This window comes from Cannabis sativa, chromosome 6 (genome assembly GCF_029168945.1).
Source record: "Cannabis sativa cultivar Pink pepper isolate KNU-18-1 chromosome 6, ASM2916894v1, whole genome shotgun sequence".
Taxonomy (NCBI): Eukaryota; Viridiplantae; Streptophyta; class Magnoliopsida; order Rosales; family Cannabaceae; genus Cannabis; species Cannabis sativa.
Window position 1 is genome coordinate 72,045,936 of NC_083606.1, and position 18,177 is coordinate 72,064,112.

An 18,177-nucleotide genomic window follows, 5' to 3' on the forward strand; every position below is an offset into this window, starting at 1 on the left:
ATGAAAGATATATATATATATGTACTGATGAAAATGTATATATAATATAAATGGTATGAATATAAATATATATATACAGAACCGAAACAAATATGTATATATGGACAGTATATGTATGTATATATATATATATGAAACTCAAATAAAATCAAGGCAGAGATAAATCCGCTCTGATACCAACTGTTAGACTATATATATAGTGTATGTAATATAGCATATACAATGATATGAAAATGCGGAAAATATAATGAAATCATATCAATAATATATGCAATGAAAGGATCGATGTACCTCCAGCCATTGATCTTTGAGCTTGATCCTGCGATAGCTTCAGTATTGGAGTTCGGGCTTCCTCGCTCTCTCAACTCTCTTTAGATGGAATTTGCTGAATGGATTCAGAATGCGTGAGGAGCTCGGGGACGAGACACATATTTATAGGTGAGATACTCCATCAGTATCTGCGCCACATTAATTGTCAGAATATTTTGACAATTAATTCAGGAAATCAAATCAGGTAATGAATATAGAAATCTGACCATATATAGAATATTACATAATTGATTTTGTCCAAATTCAATGAATATAAAATATTCATTTATCAGAAAATCAATTATTTATTTATTTCCTTAAATAGAAAATTATTTCCTTAATTAGAAAATAATTTCCATATATAAAATATTCTAATACCCAACTCTATAGTTTCCATATGCTTTCGAGCACCTTTCCGGAGCATGAGGACCATTATCGTACCCAAGTGCAGCAACAACTCGAGGGTCGTTGAATGTTATCTAGTTCTTCACTCTGTCTCCAAATGTCTTGAAACAAAACCCTGCATAATCACTAAAATCTTTTCTGCAAAAGAAGTTAAGACACTACAAAATTTCGTGCACAAGAAAGATATATTGGCCATGTTTTGGTAAGCATTTTTAAGCTATGATTAGTTTTTCAAATTAAAAAAAAAGTACTTTTTTAAAGATTGTCTTTTTTCAACTCAAAAGATGTTACGAGAAACTATTTTCTACAAGATTGTCCAAACACTTTTAAGAAAACATTCTAGTAAAAATTATTTATTATTTTAATTAAATATCTAAACAGAAAAAAAATATGTCAAATTTAGGAGAAAATTTTCCAAACGAGACAATTATTTTCGTTATGGCACTTATGGCCCGTTTGACACAGCTTTTAGTAAGTTGTATTGTATTGCTTGAACCTGGCACAAGCCCCCGACTCCGGCCCTGGTCCCATACGCCATACCCTGATCTAAACGGGATTTGGAGTTGGAGTTGAGTTTATAATATAAATAATATAATTTTACACAAGCTATTAATGCAAAGTTAATACTAAACATAGTGATAGTATTGTATTAAATAATATTAATACAATCCAACATAATACTATACAACCTGACATACTAAACGAACTCAAATAATTTTTATTATGGAGTACAAAATATAATTATTAAGTGTATGATCGATTGGTTTTATAATATTATTATATTAAAATTTAGAGTTAAAAAATTCTTTATCATTTATAATTGTTACACATATAATTTTAATAAATAATAGATAAAAAAGACGACAATAATCCTTTCATTATTATTTTATTGTAGGGTGTTTTTTTAACTGTTAAGTGTCAATTGAGCTTGTGTTACAAAATGCGTACTTGTTCAACATATTATTGGGTTAATTATTTTTATTTTCAAAATAAATTTAAATAATTACTACACAACCTCATTTCCAAATGCACTGCAAAATAACCTAATTATCTAGTTTCCAATGAAAATTATAAAGAGTTTGGGTATGTCATATATTCAATAAACCATAAATAATTGTGAATGAAAATGACTTATTCACATAAGCTCTTGTTATTTTATTTATTTATTTATTTAAGCGTTTATATATTACAGCCATGTTTTACTTGGGACTCGAACCCAGGACTTCCAACACTCACACACTCACCTATGACCACTTGAACTAGCCTCAAGTAGTTAAGCTCTTGTTATTTATAATTATTATAAAATTTTATATTGATAATATATAAATTTAATACTATATTATGTATAGGATGTATAATTGGTTTTCAGAGATATAAATTTAGGGCCCATAAATTTATACATCTTCCTATGTATCTCTCACTATTTTTACCATCTTTCTATGCCACACTTGCATAAGTATACAAATTACACACATTTATAGTATGTATATATATATATTTATATAATATTGTTATACTATTTATAATAATATAATATATAGATTAATACGTGTAATAAAGTAATAATATGTAACATATGACAATATATATTAGTTGTCATTTTTTTATAATATTTGGGGAGTTACTTGTTACTATGAGTAACCTCTACTATTATCACTAATATTAAGTGTGTAAAAAGATGCTACACATCTTAATTTGAAATTCTTAATGCTACAAGAGTTACGGTGTGTGCATGAGTTACATTTGAGTCCATAGCATTTATGAGGATTATGAGTTTGAATTTCAAATGGTGATATCTTGAACATATGTAAAGAATTCTAAGATGCTCATATTGAGAAGAGAAGTTTTCTATCAAAAAAGTACATTGCTAAAAAATTTTAAGGCTTGATAATTTTCAAAGCTATTTTTATGAGAGTTCCCTAGTGCTTAGAGATAGGGAGAAATAAGTTTTTGGACAAAGGTGTAATACCTTGTTCAAGTCACGATCATCTCCACTAATTTACACTCAAGGTTATGAGTGAGTGTATATATATATTCTTCTATTGTTATATATATATATATATTATATTACATGTGTTGTATTATTTTTCTTCTACTTTTATATATATGCAATATATATAAGTGGAAATTGCACCCTATATCTTTTTTTTTGTTAACCCATTTCATTTTTATCCTTTCTTTTTTATATATTTAATTTATACTCTCTTTTATTTGTTATATCCCGATTATATCCTTATGTAATGAAGAAAATCTTCCTCATCTCCCTGAACAGTACCCTTATGTAAGGATATAATCGGTAATAAACTTATAAAAGAGGGTACATTTCAATTGAATCTAAAATAAGACTATTTTTGATTAACTGATGAAAAAAAGGGTATATTACAACTTACCCCTATAAATAGTATATATAGACTGACCCAAATATTTTGAGGGCTTTGTGCAAAAGATTAAAATTGAGTTTTTGTAAAAAAAAAATTTATGTACATTAAGACTTCCATTACTAGTTTTTAATTTCTAAACTTTTATATATAAATGTTTTAATGTATTTATAATAATAATAATAATAATAATAATAATAATAATAAAAATTCTATAAAAAAAGCCTTTAAAAATATTGGCTTTGTGCAATGGCCCCAAGCTGCTTAAAACTTAAACCAGTCCTATATATATGTATTGTAACATATATTTAATCAATCTTTTACTTTAATCATTTTTATTATTCTACATTAAAATTGTATCTTAATTTTCTTTTGTTATAATAAAATCTCAAACAAATATAATATAATATTATATTTTATTTTATATATGAGGATAAGAAATTCTTGTGGACTGTGCACATGCTTATGTGGGTCGAGGTTTTATAATTTTATTTTATTTTGTATCTTTTTTTGTTTTTGGAAACTTATGAATGTGAAAGCAAAAAAGATGAAAGAGGATTAAATAAAGACAATTTGGAAAGCAAAAATTGACCCTTTCAAAAAAAAAAAAGAAGACAAAATATATTAAATTCATCGAAGAAAAAAATTAACACGTGCGAAGTAAAATAATCTAAAAAAAAAACATGCCCATAATATAATATTATAATGTAGAATATATTTAAAGATTAGTGTACTATCATAAAGGCAATGACACCTTTAATGATGAGTTTAATAATTTTAAATTAAATATGATATTAAAATGGAGCAATTAGGGCATTCCTATTTCTATTTCAAAAAATTATGTCACTTAATTCTTTTTTTATGATAATGTTTATTATAATTATTTAGATATTTTATTAATTTTTTTTTTATAAAACTTTGAATAATTTATGTTACTGAAAATAAGTTTTAAAATAATTTTATTTTAGATAAGCCTTAAAAAATGGTTCATATTTTTGACACGGTGAATTAATTATAATTTCTAAAAAATTTGTGTGAATTTAATAACTATATTATATCGTCGTATAAAGAAAAGTTAACATTGTAATCAATCTATGTGTCAAAAACTTAAAAATAATGTAAAATAGGTCATTTTTCTCAAAAAAAAAAAAAAAATACTCCATATTTCATGTCTATTTTTGCAATATAAATTATTGAATTTTTTTAAATAATTACAATGTATAAAGCTGTATAAAAAGGAATTAAATTATAATTTTTTTTGTTTTATAAAAAAGCACTTATTAATGGGGCCAAAAGCATACACCTACCAAATAATTATATTTATATAATTATAGTAAAAACGTGTGTAGAGTTTAAAAATATATATAAATATCAATATTTTATGTACTACTTTCATTAAAGGTGTTTTTTTTTGGGGGTTATGGTCATGATGCATTTTTTTAGGGAAGTCATTATGCATATTTAAATGGGTATAAGTACAACACAATGTACCTATAGGCTAAATAATTATTCATTACTCCTAAAAATATAATTTTTAATCACTTTTTGTTAAAAATAATAATAGCACATGAAAATGATAACATTAAAGCATTTATGGTATGGACTAGTATGGAATGTGAGATTAAGAAAGAATCATAATTTAGATTCATATTTATATATAGGCTAATTAAAAATTTTCTCCTTAAGTATTAAATTGTGGTCTCAAATTTTTTAGACCGTTAAAAATTTCCTCAAACTATTAAAATTATTAAATTTAAAAATTTTATTCTAATTTTACTAACAAATAATAAAAGCTCAAGGGACACAATTTAATACATTGTTGCTAAGGATTGTTAAGGTATTAAGAAACTCCCTTAAATGCAATGCGCTATGCGCATTAACATAAAAATCACGACAATAAGTATGGTTTCAGAATTATTGCCCGAAACCATCTTGGTCACCTTATTGCAGCACGGGCCAGTTGCCATGGCAGAAGATATGTAGTTGAAGTCATTACAGCCATAGGGATTAAAGAAGCTCCCAGTTGGGTAAAGACCAATAATAGCCAACATGTTCAAATTGAGACGGACAATCTTGTTTCGATACAAGCTATGCGAAGCAACCAAGCAATGAGGTCCACTTTCGGTCTTTTAATCAAAGACTGCCAACTTTTATTATCTACCCTCCCAAATATTAATTTATTTTTCATTAGACGATCAGCAAACCGAGTAGCACATTATTTTGCTAGACATTTTCCGTATCAATCTGATCGTAACATTTCTGATATTCCTATTTTTGGTGAACTCTTATATCTTTTGTATTCAGAATGCTAAATTATTCAATGAAGTTGATATTTCATTTCAAAAACATAAAAATCGCGAGGTCTTTTTTCACTACCTTTCGTAACGATAAAGAAAACTCCTCACTTTTTTCGATAGGAAATAGAGTAAGAGAAGACTTATCTATATTCTTTCTTGTTCTACATTCTTCTTTCTCTTTAAAAGCAGATCAGATTATTTAGTAACAAAATTTGAAATTTTAAGAGTATAATTTGATACATAAAGTTATGGGTGCACAATTTGGTACATGAACAATTATTATATTATTAAAATTGAACAAAATTAAATAAAAATTCATAAATCTAACCATCTCAATAATAAATAATTTTCATAATCTAAAAATACAAAATACAATTTTACATAAATTAAGAATATTTATATAAATTAAGAATATTTAATTATACAAAATACAATTTTACATCTGTCAACACTTTTTTCTTTTAAATATATAAATATATTTTTATAATATTATAATATCATTGTCACAAACGTATCGAAAGTTTGGTGAAAATTTGACCCATAAAACCAGGGAAAATTTTGAGCCTTCTGATAAGGGTGTAATCTCTTCACTTCAGTTACAATAATTCAATTTCATTCAAACAATTATTTCTGGGTTCAATTTTTATTTTTTGGTGGCTGCCCAAGAACACTGTAAGGTATTTTCTCATGATTATTCTCTATAAATCTGTTTTGCTCTTTAAAAATTCAATCTTTTCAATTATTTTATGATTATTTTGATGTTGTTATGAAGAAGTATTTTGCATGATTTTATTGATTGAATTTTGATAATGAATTTTTTGATCACCAAGTGTTTGATTTTTGATAAAGTTGAAATTTTTATGTTAATAGAGTAATATTGTTCTTCTTCTTTTTCTAATCATTATGTTTTTATTAGATTGAAAAGGACTGGTCCTACCCTGATAACAATGGAGTCCCAGAATCCCATTTCAGGTCAAGTGAAACCACACTCTGATAAAATTACATCAGCATTGCCAGTGTCCACACCATCCAATAATGCAATCTCAGTCTCAAAGAAACTAACTTTGATACCTTTGATCTTTCTAATTTACTTTGAGGTTGCTGGTGGCCCTTATGGTGAGGAGCCTGCTGTTCAAGCAGCCGGGCCCCTTTTCGCCATACTCGGGTTTCTCATATTCCCTTTTATCTGGAGTGTCCCTGAAGCACTCATCACTGCTGAACTCTCTACTGCTTTCCCTGGAAATGGTGGCTTTGTCATTTGGGCTGAGAAAGCCTTTGGTCCTTTCTGGGGTTCCTTAATGGGGACATGGAAGTTCCTTAGTGGTGTCATTAACATAGCTGCATTCCCTGTTCTTTGTGTCAATTACTTGGAGAAGATCATTCCAGCTCTTGAGGCGGGTTGGCCTCGGTATGTAGCTATCTTGGTATTCACTTTGTGTCTTTCTTTTCTTAACTATACTGGCTTGACAATTGTTGGTTATGCTGCTGTGGTACTTGGTGTTGTTTCACTTTCACCATTTGTGTTGATGTCTTTGATTGCTATTCCTAAGATTAAGCCTCATAGATGGATTAGTTTAGGCCAAAAAGGAGTGAAAAGGGATTGGAATTTGTTTTTCAATTGTTTGTTTTGGAACTTGAATTTTTGGGATAATGTAAGTACTTTAGCAGGAGAAGTTGAAAACCCTCAAAAGAATTTCCCTATGGCTCTTTTGGTAGCTGTCATTTTCACTTGCACTGCCTATTTAATACCTCTAATTGCTGTGATTGGAGCTGTTGATGTTGATCAAAGTAAATGGGAAACCGGTTTTCATGCTCAGGCTGCTGAAATCATAGCCGGTAAATGGCTAAAAATATGGCTTGAATTCGGTTCTGTTTTATCAGCAATTGGATTATTTGAAGCACAACTAAGCAGCAGTGCATACCAAGTTCTTGGCATGGCAAACATAGGCATTTTGCCCAAGCTATGTGCCACTCGTTCGAAGAAGTTCAACACACCATTCGTGGGCATTGTTGTCTCCACACTAATCGCTCTCGCCTTATCCTACATGAACTTCACCGTCATAATCTCATCGGCGAATTTCTTGTATGCATTGGGGATGTTGTTGGAGTTTGCTTCCTTTGTTTGGCTAAGAAGAAAAATGCCAACTTTGAAAAGACCTTATAAAGTACCAATGAAGATACCTGGTTTGATAATCATGTGTTTGGTTCCATCATCTTTTCTGATATTTGTTATGATTATTGCTACCAAGACTGTGTTTTTAGTGAGTGGTGTTATGACTGCAGCTGGAATGGGATGGTTCCTTTTGATGAGATTTTGCAAGTCAAAGAAGTTACTTAAATTTAGTGAGACTGATCATGAATTGAATTAATTAGTACTTATTTATTATGGTATTAATTAAGGCTCTTTCTTCTCTTTGTATTTTTAATCTTAACTACTTAGTTTAATTTCAATAGTTGTTTGTCATCAATTTGTATAAAGCATTTAGGTTCTTGTTAGTTATTACTATGTATGCAATTTCCATTATTGTTTTGTATTGAAATGATTGTAATGGCAATATTTAATCTTTCATAGAATAATCTTAATTGGTGAGCTTCAAATAAATCTTATAGTGGGGGGTCTATATTATACTATAGCTTTACTACTAATTATTTGTGATTTTTGAACATTCACTATTAATCTTTCACACATGGACCCCTCATATATTTCCAAAAATTAGATGAAATTAGATTTAGGATGAGTTTTTATTTTCATTTATTCAAGATTACATGTAAGTAAATACACTATAAAAGTGAATAGGGTCAGAATTTTTTTGAGATGATGCGCTCATAACTTAAAATTGAAATAGTTAGACTTCATGGTCATTACATATAATGGAACCATTTATTAATGATGTCTAATCTTAGGCTCCTCATTTTAATTCTTTGCTTAAAAGTAGTATTTTCATAAGGAAAAAAAAATCTTTTCTCGATAATTATTGGTGCAAAATATTGTTAGGGCATCTCCAACGCTAACAACATTGGTAGGGCCCATTTTAAGTTTTATAAATATTAAATTTTCACACTAATCAATCAAAAAAAAAAAAGTAAAATTAAAAAATATATGGACATCAGTGTTGAACAAGAGCAATAATACTCATATTACCCAAAGTTAATAATTTTAAGTGAAATGACTTACATTTCTTATAGTCACAAGTATAGCAACTCCCATTAGAGTTACACTAATATACTTTCCATTAAAAACAATCATAATTTTTTTTAACAAAATTTATGACATTGTTGAATCTAATATAATAAATTTGTATTTGTATAAAACCAAGGGAATGAAATGTGTAGATATCTTAATTAATTAATTTTGAGTAATTCATTTTGAAACCATGTGATCAGAATTTTGATAGATTTTTCTTCAACAAGAATTTTGAAAGATTAGATGCACATGTTTTTATTAATAATAATTCAATAACAAATTGATAATATATAGTTTTTAACTGAAAAAAGATTTGATATCCCTTATAGGGTCAATAATATATATTAATATTTATTCAAAAAAAAAATAATATATATTAATATATTCCTATTATATAATAATACAACTTGTTGTGACAAAATAAATAAATAAATAAATTATAGATAATTTCATATTACACATGATCTCCACTCACCTTGGGTGAGTTGCCATTACACAGATCTATATCTATATTATTATATGTATTCATTTATTGGGGGTTCTTATATATGCTAACCATGAATAATATGACCTCAAAATTCATGGTTTCCTATGGCAGAAAGTTAAGTGCTTAAGGTTTGCATAATAATTAATCTTAAAGTTGTTCATACGATTTATATATATAGTTTAACCATGAATAATATATAGTTTTAATTACTTTTATATATTTTCTCGTTACACACAATCATATAAAAAATAATTATAATTATTAAAATTTAAATTTAAATATTACTATCATTTTAATTGAAAAATAAAAAAGTATCATTGTTATTATTATCAAATTATTGAGTTTTTTTGTATTTTCAAGTTAATCTCTTCATGTTTACGTGACGTGCTTTCAAGCTTGTCGTGTCTAAACACATATTTTTTCGTATCAAGTTGTGCTCGTGCCTCTCGGACTCATATCGTATCCAAAAAACCCAACTCATATTTACAACACGAATTTGTGGCACACATAAAATCTTATTGACTTGAGATTGATTTATTGCAATGTGAATAAACATGGCCGATTTAGAAACTCAACAACAATAGTACTCAATTGATCTTATTATTATTACAATTGAGTATTAGTTGATAATAACAAACATGAAAGTTTGTAGCATAAGACAACCCTAACAACATAGAAAACTATCACTATAAAAATCAAAAAGAAATGCAAAATATGAAATGTCTTGTTAAATTAAAACTAATCATATTACACAAAAAAACCAAAAATCACATTCTAACATAAATTATCAATTAGTCTTCTTGTCAACATTGGTGATTAGTTGTCGCATTTGGAATCTCCAAAACATGAAATAAGCTAATCCCAACCCAAGTAACACAAATATCCAAACACTATCTTCTCTATTCTCTTTCTCTGAAATCACTTCTTCTATTCCAAAATTATCCCTACCTGAATTTCCCATAAAAGCCTCCAACAAATGTCCATATACCACATATACCCTCCCATCATTCCCTATAGTCAAAGAAGTAGGAAACCTAGCTTCATCAAGGTCAATTTTGTCATATACCACTCCTTCTCCCCAACTATCTTGGCTTTTCAACATCCAAACCTTCTTAGGAGAGTTCACCAAAACGACACCGTCTTTTCGGATCGCCATTCCATCGGCTATAGGCATATCTTCGTTTAGTAAGACCAACCTGGTGTTAAAATGTTATGAGTTTGATTGAAATTTATACTAATGATTAAAAATAGAAATTTGTGTGTATTTTGTCAAACATTTCTCGTGTGCGAGTAATTTGTGAGATTTATATTATAGTCATAACTACCAAGTTGTAACTCTATGATTTAGATAAATGTTATAAGTGTGATTGGAATTTATTTCGAAAAAAAGAACCAACCTGGCGTTACCGTTGTCCTCGTTGACTTTGAACATTTTCCCGGTATTGGTCTGAACCACTAAAAGGTAACCCTTGCTCGAGTAGACAATGCCGTTTAAGCCGCAAAAGCTGAACGGTGATTCTTGATCGACGGGATAAGCAGTGAAGAGTGGCGATTTGGAGAAAATTGAAGCTTCTCCTTGATTGTTAACCTTCCATATATAGTTACCAATCGAGTTGGTTACATAAGCGTTGCCCTTAAAGTCAACTGCAACAGCGTTCGGGCCTGGTCTCTTGAGATCATCTCCGTCGGTGGGAAGGTGAGAAAGGAAAACTCGGCGGCGTGTGCGAAGGTCATAGGCGGCTAGAGCACCAAAATTAGGGAGCGGTTCGATAGCATTGATAGCGGCTAGAAGGCGATTGTTGACAGTGTCGTAGGTGAGGCCAAGGATGGTGACGTTCTCAGGTAAATCAGGATCGAAAATTAGGGTTTCGACGACGCCAGCATCAGAGACAGAGACAATGGTTCGGTCACGTACAGAACCAAGGATAAAATGTTGGGCTAATGGGTCCCATGTGATTCCTTCCGGGTAGAGATTTGGAGATCGGAAATTGATTATGTGGGGCTTTCGAGCTTGGGTTAGGGTTGGGCCTTGGGCCAATAAGATTAGGAAGAGCATGAGGGCAGAGAACAACATAGAACGAGTCATGATGATATTAATTTGATTGAGTTGTTGTGCTTAGACTTTTAGATTTCAGATTTCAGTGACTATGAGAAAGCTATGTATAATTTAGGGCTGAACATGGGTTGAAACGAAAACTGGTAATTAAGGTTAAACGAGTTAATTCTCTGCTGCCCTGAATTTAAGACTAAACAATCATCAGATACAAACATTAAAACAATGTGATTAAAGATTGGCATACATACATAATACAGTTCAGGACTAATATGAGAACACAAATGCAAAAGAAAAGAATTCAATATCAAATTCTATTGAGATACAAAACAAACACTTAATATACATAAATTTAAAGTTTGTATATACAGTGAAGCATTATCTTTCTGTATACTTATTGTAAAATAGAAAGATAACTGTGTTTGTGTGTATGTTCTTTCTACTAAAATTGCCTCATTAAAATATATCTTAAATCTTCATCCACACAAAAGCAACAAGATCTTATCAAATTGAGCAAAAGTTTCTATCATCTTCATCTTACACTCTAACAAAATCCCAAAACCCAAATGCCCTACATTGTTTCTATCATTACATTAACACAAATACAATTCAGTACAAATTTCCTACTGAATCTAATAAACAATCACTTCACACAACTGTTAAGTTAAGCCCATATAATTCAGTACCAATTTCCTAGAATGAATCCACAAGCAAAAAACAACAACTTTGGTGTTTAACAACAGACCACAATTTAATCTTTTTTCCTGTTCTTACTAAACTCTGACTTCTTGGCCCAATTCATATCAATTCAACAACAGAGCAAAAATCAATCATTTTTCTTGTTCTTATTAAACTCTGCTTTCTTGGTCCAATTCATATCAATTCATTATATATATATATAAATTTAAAATACCAAAATTCTATATAATATGACAGTAGTAAAATGATCAAGCTCACTCCTTTGCTTTTCTATAATCTAAACTAAAATAAATTTCTGTAAAATTTTATCAAATAAATTTCAATTAAATGAAAAGTAACTAACAAATTCAAGTACAGACCAAAACATAAAAGGGATTCAATTGAAACTCATATCAAATATGAATCTGAAAAAACACACACGTGCAGATACACAGAAACAAAAGAACAAAAACCTGGAAGACACCGGATTTAGATGGTGGTGCCGAATGCCGAGAAAGGAAGAGAGATGAGGGTACGTGGTGGAGATTAACGCCGGCGATTTGAACGAAGAAGAGAGATTGAAGATTTGGGCATTAATGTATTCAGCCCTAAATTATTATATTATATACAAAATTTAATTTAAATTGTAATAGGATTAGGATCAAATTAAAAACATATATTATTATCTTTAAAATTTTAATAAGAGAAAAAATTAAGAAGTATCTATTTTTAATTATGAGATAATGATCTTGTTCCTTTCAATAAATACATAAAGATCGTGGATTTATATATAAATGTATAAAAAAAAGTATATTTATTTTTAAATGGAAATTTTATAACATATTTAATACTAACTAACATAAATTAGCCTTCAAAAACTAACATAAATTAAGTAATAACATGATCTATATTCTATACCTACAAAACAAGATCTTTTAAAAATTGGTGTCTTATACTGTGTTAAACTTATCAAAGTTTGACACATCAACTAATTTAATTTACATTAAAAATGTTAAGTGTTAATTATTTTTGTTTACTTTATTAGAGGTTTAATTTTCTTAAAAATAAAAAATTAATTAACGTGTCAAACTTTGATTGGTTTAACACAGTATAGGACATCACTTTTTTAATGGGAGATCTTGATTCCTAGGCTATACCTACTGCCTATTGAGTACTATTGAGTATGAGTGTTCATAAAATAATCGATTTAATTCAATTTGCATAATATAACCTGCAAAGTGCAGATATCCAATCTAATCCAATTCAGTTACGAAATATTAGATATTCAATTACAATTTAATTAGATTGTATTGGAGGTTAATAAAAGTTGGATTTTAATTGAATTGGATCAATTATTAGATATTAATTTTAAAATGCAATTAAAAACTGATCCAATCAAATTGCATCTAATACATATTAAAAAAATTATTTATATTTTATATATAATAAAAGAATGTTTTGATTATAATTTCACTTGCTTTTTTTTTTTCATTGTTATTGTTGTATTTGTAATACTTGTTTGGTTGTGTATTTATTTTTACAATGTTTTGTTTTATGTTATTAGTTTGTAGCGTTGTTATTTAAATTATTTCAAACTTTTGGTTACATTAAACTTGTTTTAAGAATTTGATTTTGATTTCTATGTTTTGTTTGGTTCAAAGGGTCGGGATATGGCTGGGATTGGGGTGGTGTGGGAAGAAGAGGAAGGAGAAAAAAAGTTTACGATTTTAAAATATATTTTATAGTTCTTTTTAGAAAAATTAAATTATTTTTAATTCAAATTATTATTTAGACCAATAATATTTCGACACACGCTAATTTTGAACAAATTAGCAGATCAATTAAAATAAAAACCAATAGACTTACTAAAGTAACTCTAATGGCACGTTTACTACACACTATTCAGAATCGAAATAAAATAATGGAGAAATGTAACGGAGTAAATGAAAAATAATGAGAATCAATATTTGTAATATGTTGTTTGCTAAAACTGTTTGGAAATAGAATGATAGTAATTAATCTTGTTTACTTTATCAAGAAACGTAATCGGAATGCTTAAATTGACTAAATTACCCTTTTGAATTAAAATATAGTATATAACAGTTATTTTATAAGACATATTTTAAAAGATAAAATTGTCATTATAAATTTAATATTAAAAAATAAAATAAAATCTATTATCCTTACTCACATTCCTTAAAAAATTACTAGGAGAATCTTTTCTCACTTATTTAATCAAGTTCTTCATTTTTTAAATTTAATAAATTAAATAAACAAATATTAAAAAATGACTTTCTTACCATTAATTTCTATTACTTATTAATAAACATACACTATTACCGTTATTTTTTGAAATCACACCTTAAAATCAATTTTTTGAAGGGAAATTTTATTTACACCCCAAAATTTTCTAAAGGCACCCCATTTTAATAATTTTTATTTTATATAAAATTTATATCTTTAATTGTACTAAATTTTTTTAACTTTTTTTTTCCAATTCATATTCTTAAAAAATATACCTATCAAACAAAAATAAATTATATTTTAAATATTATGAGAAAAAAAATTAAAATAAAAAATTATATAAAATTTTCTTAGAAAAAATTAAAGAAAAAATATACATGAGTTAGAAAAAATTATGAAAATAAAATCAAAATAAGTATTGAAATTAACATAAAATAATGTGAGAAAATTTTTTAAAAAAAATATTAAGAGTAATTTTTAAAAATGATTTAAGTTTATATTTTTTTTAATAATGGGTATATTTATCATTTTATGGGGTGTAAATAGAACTCCCCTTTTTTTAAACTCTTGCCGCAATATTCACTAGAATAGAGAATTGGGAGTGATAGTTGTTACCATGTACATATATAACGTGTGCAAATTATAAATGCCCAAATCAAAGTGGTCAAATAATTATTATATTACATGATTGATTTGTTTATTAATTGGACCACATACAACTACCCAAATCAATCATCAAAGATATTTTTCCAACAACAACACAAACATAATAAATTCCATTACATTAAAAAAGAAAAAAAGGTGCAAACTTTACCAGTTTTCTGGGAAAATTCCAGTCCAAAGATCGAAAGATAACACAACACACATGGGAATCTCCAATGAAGACACAACAACATCCCACCTTCTTCCTCAACACCAATCTTCAAACCCAAAAAAGCTAGCTTTACTACCACTCGTTTTCCTCATCTACTTTGAAGTCTCCGGTGGCCCTTACGGCGAGGAATCGGCCGTTGGGGCCGCTGGACCCCTCTTTGCAATTCTGGGTTTTCTTGTCTTTCCCTTCATTTGGAGTATTCCAGAGGCTTTAATAACAGCTGAGCTTGCTACTGCTTTTCCTGGAAATGGTGGGTTTGTTATATGGGCAAACCATGCTTTTGGACCCTTTTGGGGTTCTTTAATGGGAGCTTGGAAATTCCTTAGTGGGGTTATTAATTTAGCTTCTTATCCTGTTCTTTGTGTGGATTATTTGAAATTGGTAATACCTATATTCTCATCTGGGTTTCCTCGTTATGTTGCTATATTTGTTTCAACTTTAATGCTTTCATTTTTGAATTATACTGGTTTGAGTATTGTTGGTTACACTGCTGTGACACTTGGGATTGTATCACTTTTGCCATTTTTGGTGATGACCCTTTTTGCTATTCCAATGATTGAACCTGTTAGGTGGCTTAGTTTGGGTCAAAAGGGTGTGAATGTGAAGAAAGATTGGACCTTGTTTTTCAATACTCTTTTTTGGAACTTGAATTTTTGGGATAATGCTAGTACTTTAGCTGGTGAAGTTGATCAACCTCAGAAAACATTTCCAATAGCTCTTTTCTCTGCTGTGATTCTCTCTTGTTTTGGTTACTTATTACCTCTCATGGCTGCAACTGGTGCTATTCCTCTAAATCAAGAGGATTGGACAGAAGGGTATTTGGCCAATGTGGCTGAAATGATAGCTGGGAAATGGTTAAAGATTTGGATTGAATTTGGTGCTGTTTTATCTGTAATTGGATTGTATGAAGCTCAATTAACTAGCAGTGCATACCAAGTATTGGGAATGGCAGAATTAGGATTCTTGCCTCGGGTTTTCGGTGCTCGGTCTGAATGGTTCAACACTCCTTGGTTGGGAATTCTGATCTCAACATTAGTACCATTAGTTGTTTCATACATGGATTTTGCAGACATAATATCTTCTGCAAATTTCTTGTATAGTTTAGGAATGTTATTAGAATTTGCTTCTTTTCTTTGGTTGAGAAGAAAGTCACCAGAAGTTAAGAGACCATTCAGTGTACCATTGGAGTTTCCAGGATTGGTTGTGATGTGTTTGATTCCATCTGTGTTTTTGGTGTATGTTATGACTGTGGCTACCAAAACTGTTCTCTTCATTAGTTCTTTGTTGACTCTGTTTGGAATTGGTTGGTATTTTTTGATGAATCTGTGCAGATCAAAGATGTGGTTTCAGTTCATCAAAGGTGAAGATCATTTGGATAAAAATGATCATGATGTATAGATATTAGATTGATTGTATACATTACTGTCATTACAGAACACAATAGCAAAATTATATATAAAAGATTCTATGTATTATTTCTTCCCTGAAGAAAAGTGATTCTATTTATTTCTTTTAACCCAAGCAAGTACCTAATTAACTACCTTTTATTGCCAAAAATAGAAGATGCTGACTTGGCACATGTTAACAGTTGTTTAGATATTATTTTTTTAACAAATGCCTTTGGATGGAAATAAATAACAAATCAAGATATATGATACTAAATTAATCTAAATTATTTAATATATGAAACCAAAACAAAGAACTCTTCATTAAATGATGAAATAAGAAATAGAGAATAGCTGGTATAACAAACTAGAAATAAAACAAGAAATTGAAGAAAGAAAAAAGGAATGCTTGTGAGGATCATTCATGGAAATTGGAGAGCTTAATTTATTGAATAGGCCATGGAGATGGAGGATTAGGGATTGAAGAGTGAAAACATGTAAGTTATTAGGAAGATTCTTTTTCATAAAACTTTAAGCATAGACTCTTGGGAATCTATCATAATAATTTTTCATCATCATCATTCAACTCCCAAATTCTTAAAAAAAAATAACTGACACCCTCATTCCTAACAAACGATAATCGCAACTTCCCTCTAACAATTCCAATGTGAATTCTCTCTTTACAAACCTTCTTCCATGAATTCTCAGCACAACTTTTGGGAAACTCGCTAAAATTAGGGGTGCAATTCGTATTGGCGTGTTGTGTTCTGTCGTGTTGAGATCTTAAATTTACTGAAAAATTGCAAATTTGTAAGATACAAACACGAACATAGCTCGAATAAATTTTGTGTTGTGTTGAACCCGCAAAATCTTCGTGCCCTGTTGGCGGGTTGTAAGCTAAATTATTATTTTTGGTGTCATGTGTCGTGTGAAATTTTTAAATTTACTAAAATGGTTAACACGAACACAATCCGTGACACGATAAATTTATAAAACACCAACACAAACATGACTCGAATAATTTTTTGTGTCGTGTTGAACCCGTAAAATCTCGAGTTGTGTTCGTGACAAACTTGCATGTCGTCGTGACCTGAATCGCCACCTCTAAAACGAGGACGTTTTGGATCAACTTGTTCTATGGAAGGATTACATGAGACTATACTTCATTCACTCCTACTTTCAATAGCCAATATATATTTCCATTGGTACTTGCAACTGACTCTTCAAAGCATGGATATACCATCAAATTTGGCCACAAATGCAATATCAAACTACTCCATTCTCCAAAATCCGAACAAAAGGTCATCACTTTAACATTACTATTGTTAAAGTCTTGTTCAAATAACACAACCTTGTAACTATATTTCTCATCAATATTATTGTAACAATTACTATGTTAAATCCAGATTCTATCATTTCTCTATATACTACATTTTATTATATATATTAAATAATGTATATACCAAAGAGAGAAAGAACAAACTAGACACTATATATTTATATAAAGATGATCACAACTTCATCTAAGTTCGAATCTTATTAAAAGGTTCACTAAAGATTAAAAATTGATGAAGAAAGAACAAAATATTTCTTTATCCTTTTCAGGAGATCGAAAAATAAAAATATAATTAATATATTCAAGATAATTACGTATTTATAAAATACTGTCTCAATTCAATTTATTTCATCAGCTCCGAGATGTAATATAATTTCGAAAGAAGGATGGACTAGATATGAATAGTTTCAATAAAATATATATGTAGATATATGACCTATCACTAATGGTTTGCATATATATGAATAATAAAAGAAAACATAGGGAGCAATAGCATTGTATTAGATTTCTAACTAGTGCAGGTCATATGTCACTATACTAATAATGA

General features: G+C 28.9%; 3 protein-coding genes across 6 annotated transcripts; 2 read left to right on the plus strand and 1 right to left on the minus strand.

The window, feature by feature from the left end:
• The first annotated feature begins 5,885 nt into the window (after nucleotides 1-5,885).
• Nucleotides 5,886-7,991, plus strand: LOC115695873 (probable polyamine transporter At3g13620). 2 transcript variants are annotated; one of them, XM_030622965.2, is made up of 2 exons: nucleotides 5,886-6,066; nucleotides 6,306-7,991. In XM_030622965.2, exon 2 carries the CDS (start codon nucleotides 6,337-6,339, stop codon nucleotides 7,756-7,758), a length of 1,422 nt encoding a protein of 473 aa, XP_030478825.2. In that variant the 5' UTR covers nucleotides 5,886-6,066; nucleotides 6,306-6,336; the 3' UTR covers nucleotides 7,759-7,991. The 2 variants fall into 2 exon arrangements, with proteins under 2 accessions (XP_030478825.2, XP_030478826.2); XM_030622966.2 differs by having other exon boundaries at nucleotides 5,898-6,061.
• A 1,756-nt stretch (nucleotides 7,992-9,747) lies between these two features.
• Nucleotides 9,748-12,557, minus strand: LOC115695878 (uncharacterized). Of its 3 annotated transcripts, none has more exons than XM_030622971.2 (3): nucleotides 12,265-12,557; nucleotides 10,458-11,294; nucleotides 9,748-10,256 (listed from the first exon to the last, which is right to left on the minus strand). In XM_030622971.2, exons 2-3 carry the CDS (start codon nucleotides 11,144-11,146, stop codon nucleotides 9,848-9,850), a joined length of 1,098 nt encoding a protein of 365 aa, XP_030478831.2. In that variant the 5' UTR covers nucleotides 11,147-11,294; nucleotides 12,265-12,557; the 3' UTR covers nucleotides 9,748-9,847. The 3 variants fall into 3 exon arrangements, with proteins under 3 accessions (XP_030478831.2, XP_030478832.2, XP_060973578.1); XM_030622972.2 differs by having other exon boundaries at nucleotides 10,458-11,306; nucleotides 12,265-12,523; XM_061117595.1 differs by having other exon boundaries at nucleotides 10,458-12,521.
• A 2,135-nt stretch (nucleotides 12,558-14,692) lies between these two features.
• Nucleotides 14,693-16,430, plus strand: LOC115695874 (probable polyamine transporter At3g13620). The gene has a single exon (XM_030622967.2). It carries the CDS (start codon nucleotides 14,901-14,903, stop codon nucleotides 16,305-16,307), a length of 1,407 nt encoding a protein of 468 aa, XP_030478827.2. The 5' UTR covers nucleotides 14,693-14,900; the 3' UTR covers nucleotides 16,308-16,430.
• Nucleotides 16,431-18,177: the final 1,747 nt, after the last annotated feature.

Coding starts and splice junctions, on each gene's coding strand:
- LOC115695873 (XM_030622965.2), top strand. CDS start 6,337: ATGGAGTCCCAGAATCCCATTTCAGGTCAAGTGAAACCACACTCTGAT.
- LOC115695878 (XM_030622971.2), bottom strand. CDS start 11,146: ATGACTCGTTCTATGTTGTTCTCTGCCCTCATGCTCTTCCTAATCTTA. Junction 10,257..10,457: donor GAGGACAACGGTAACGCCAG/GTTGGTTCTTTT, acceptor TTTTAACACCAG/GTTGGTCTTACTAAACGAAG.
- LOC115695874 (XM_030622967.2), top strand. CDS start 14,901: ATGGGAATCTCCAATGAAGACACAACAACATCCCACCTTCTTCCTCAA.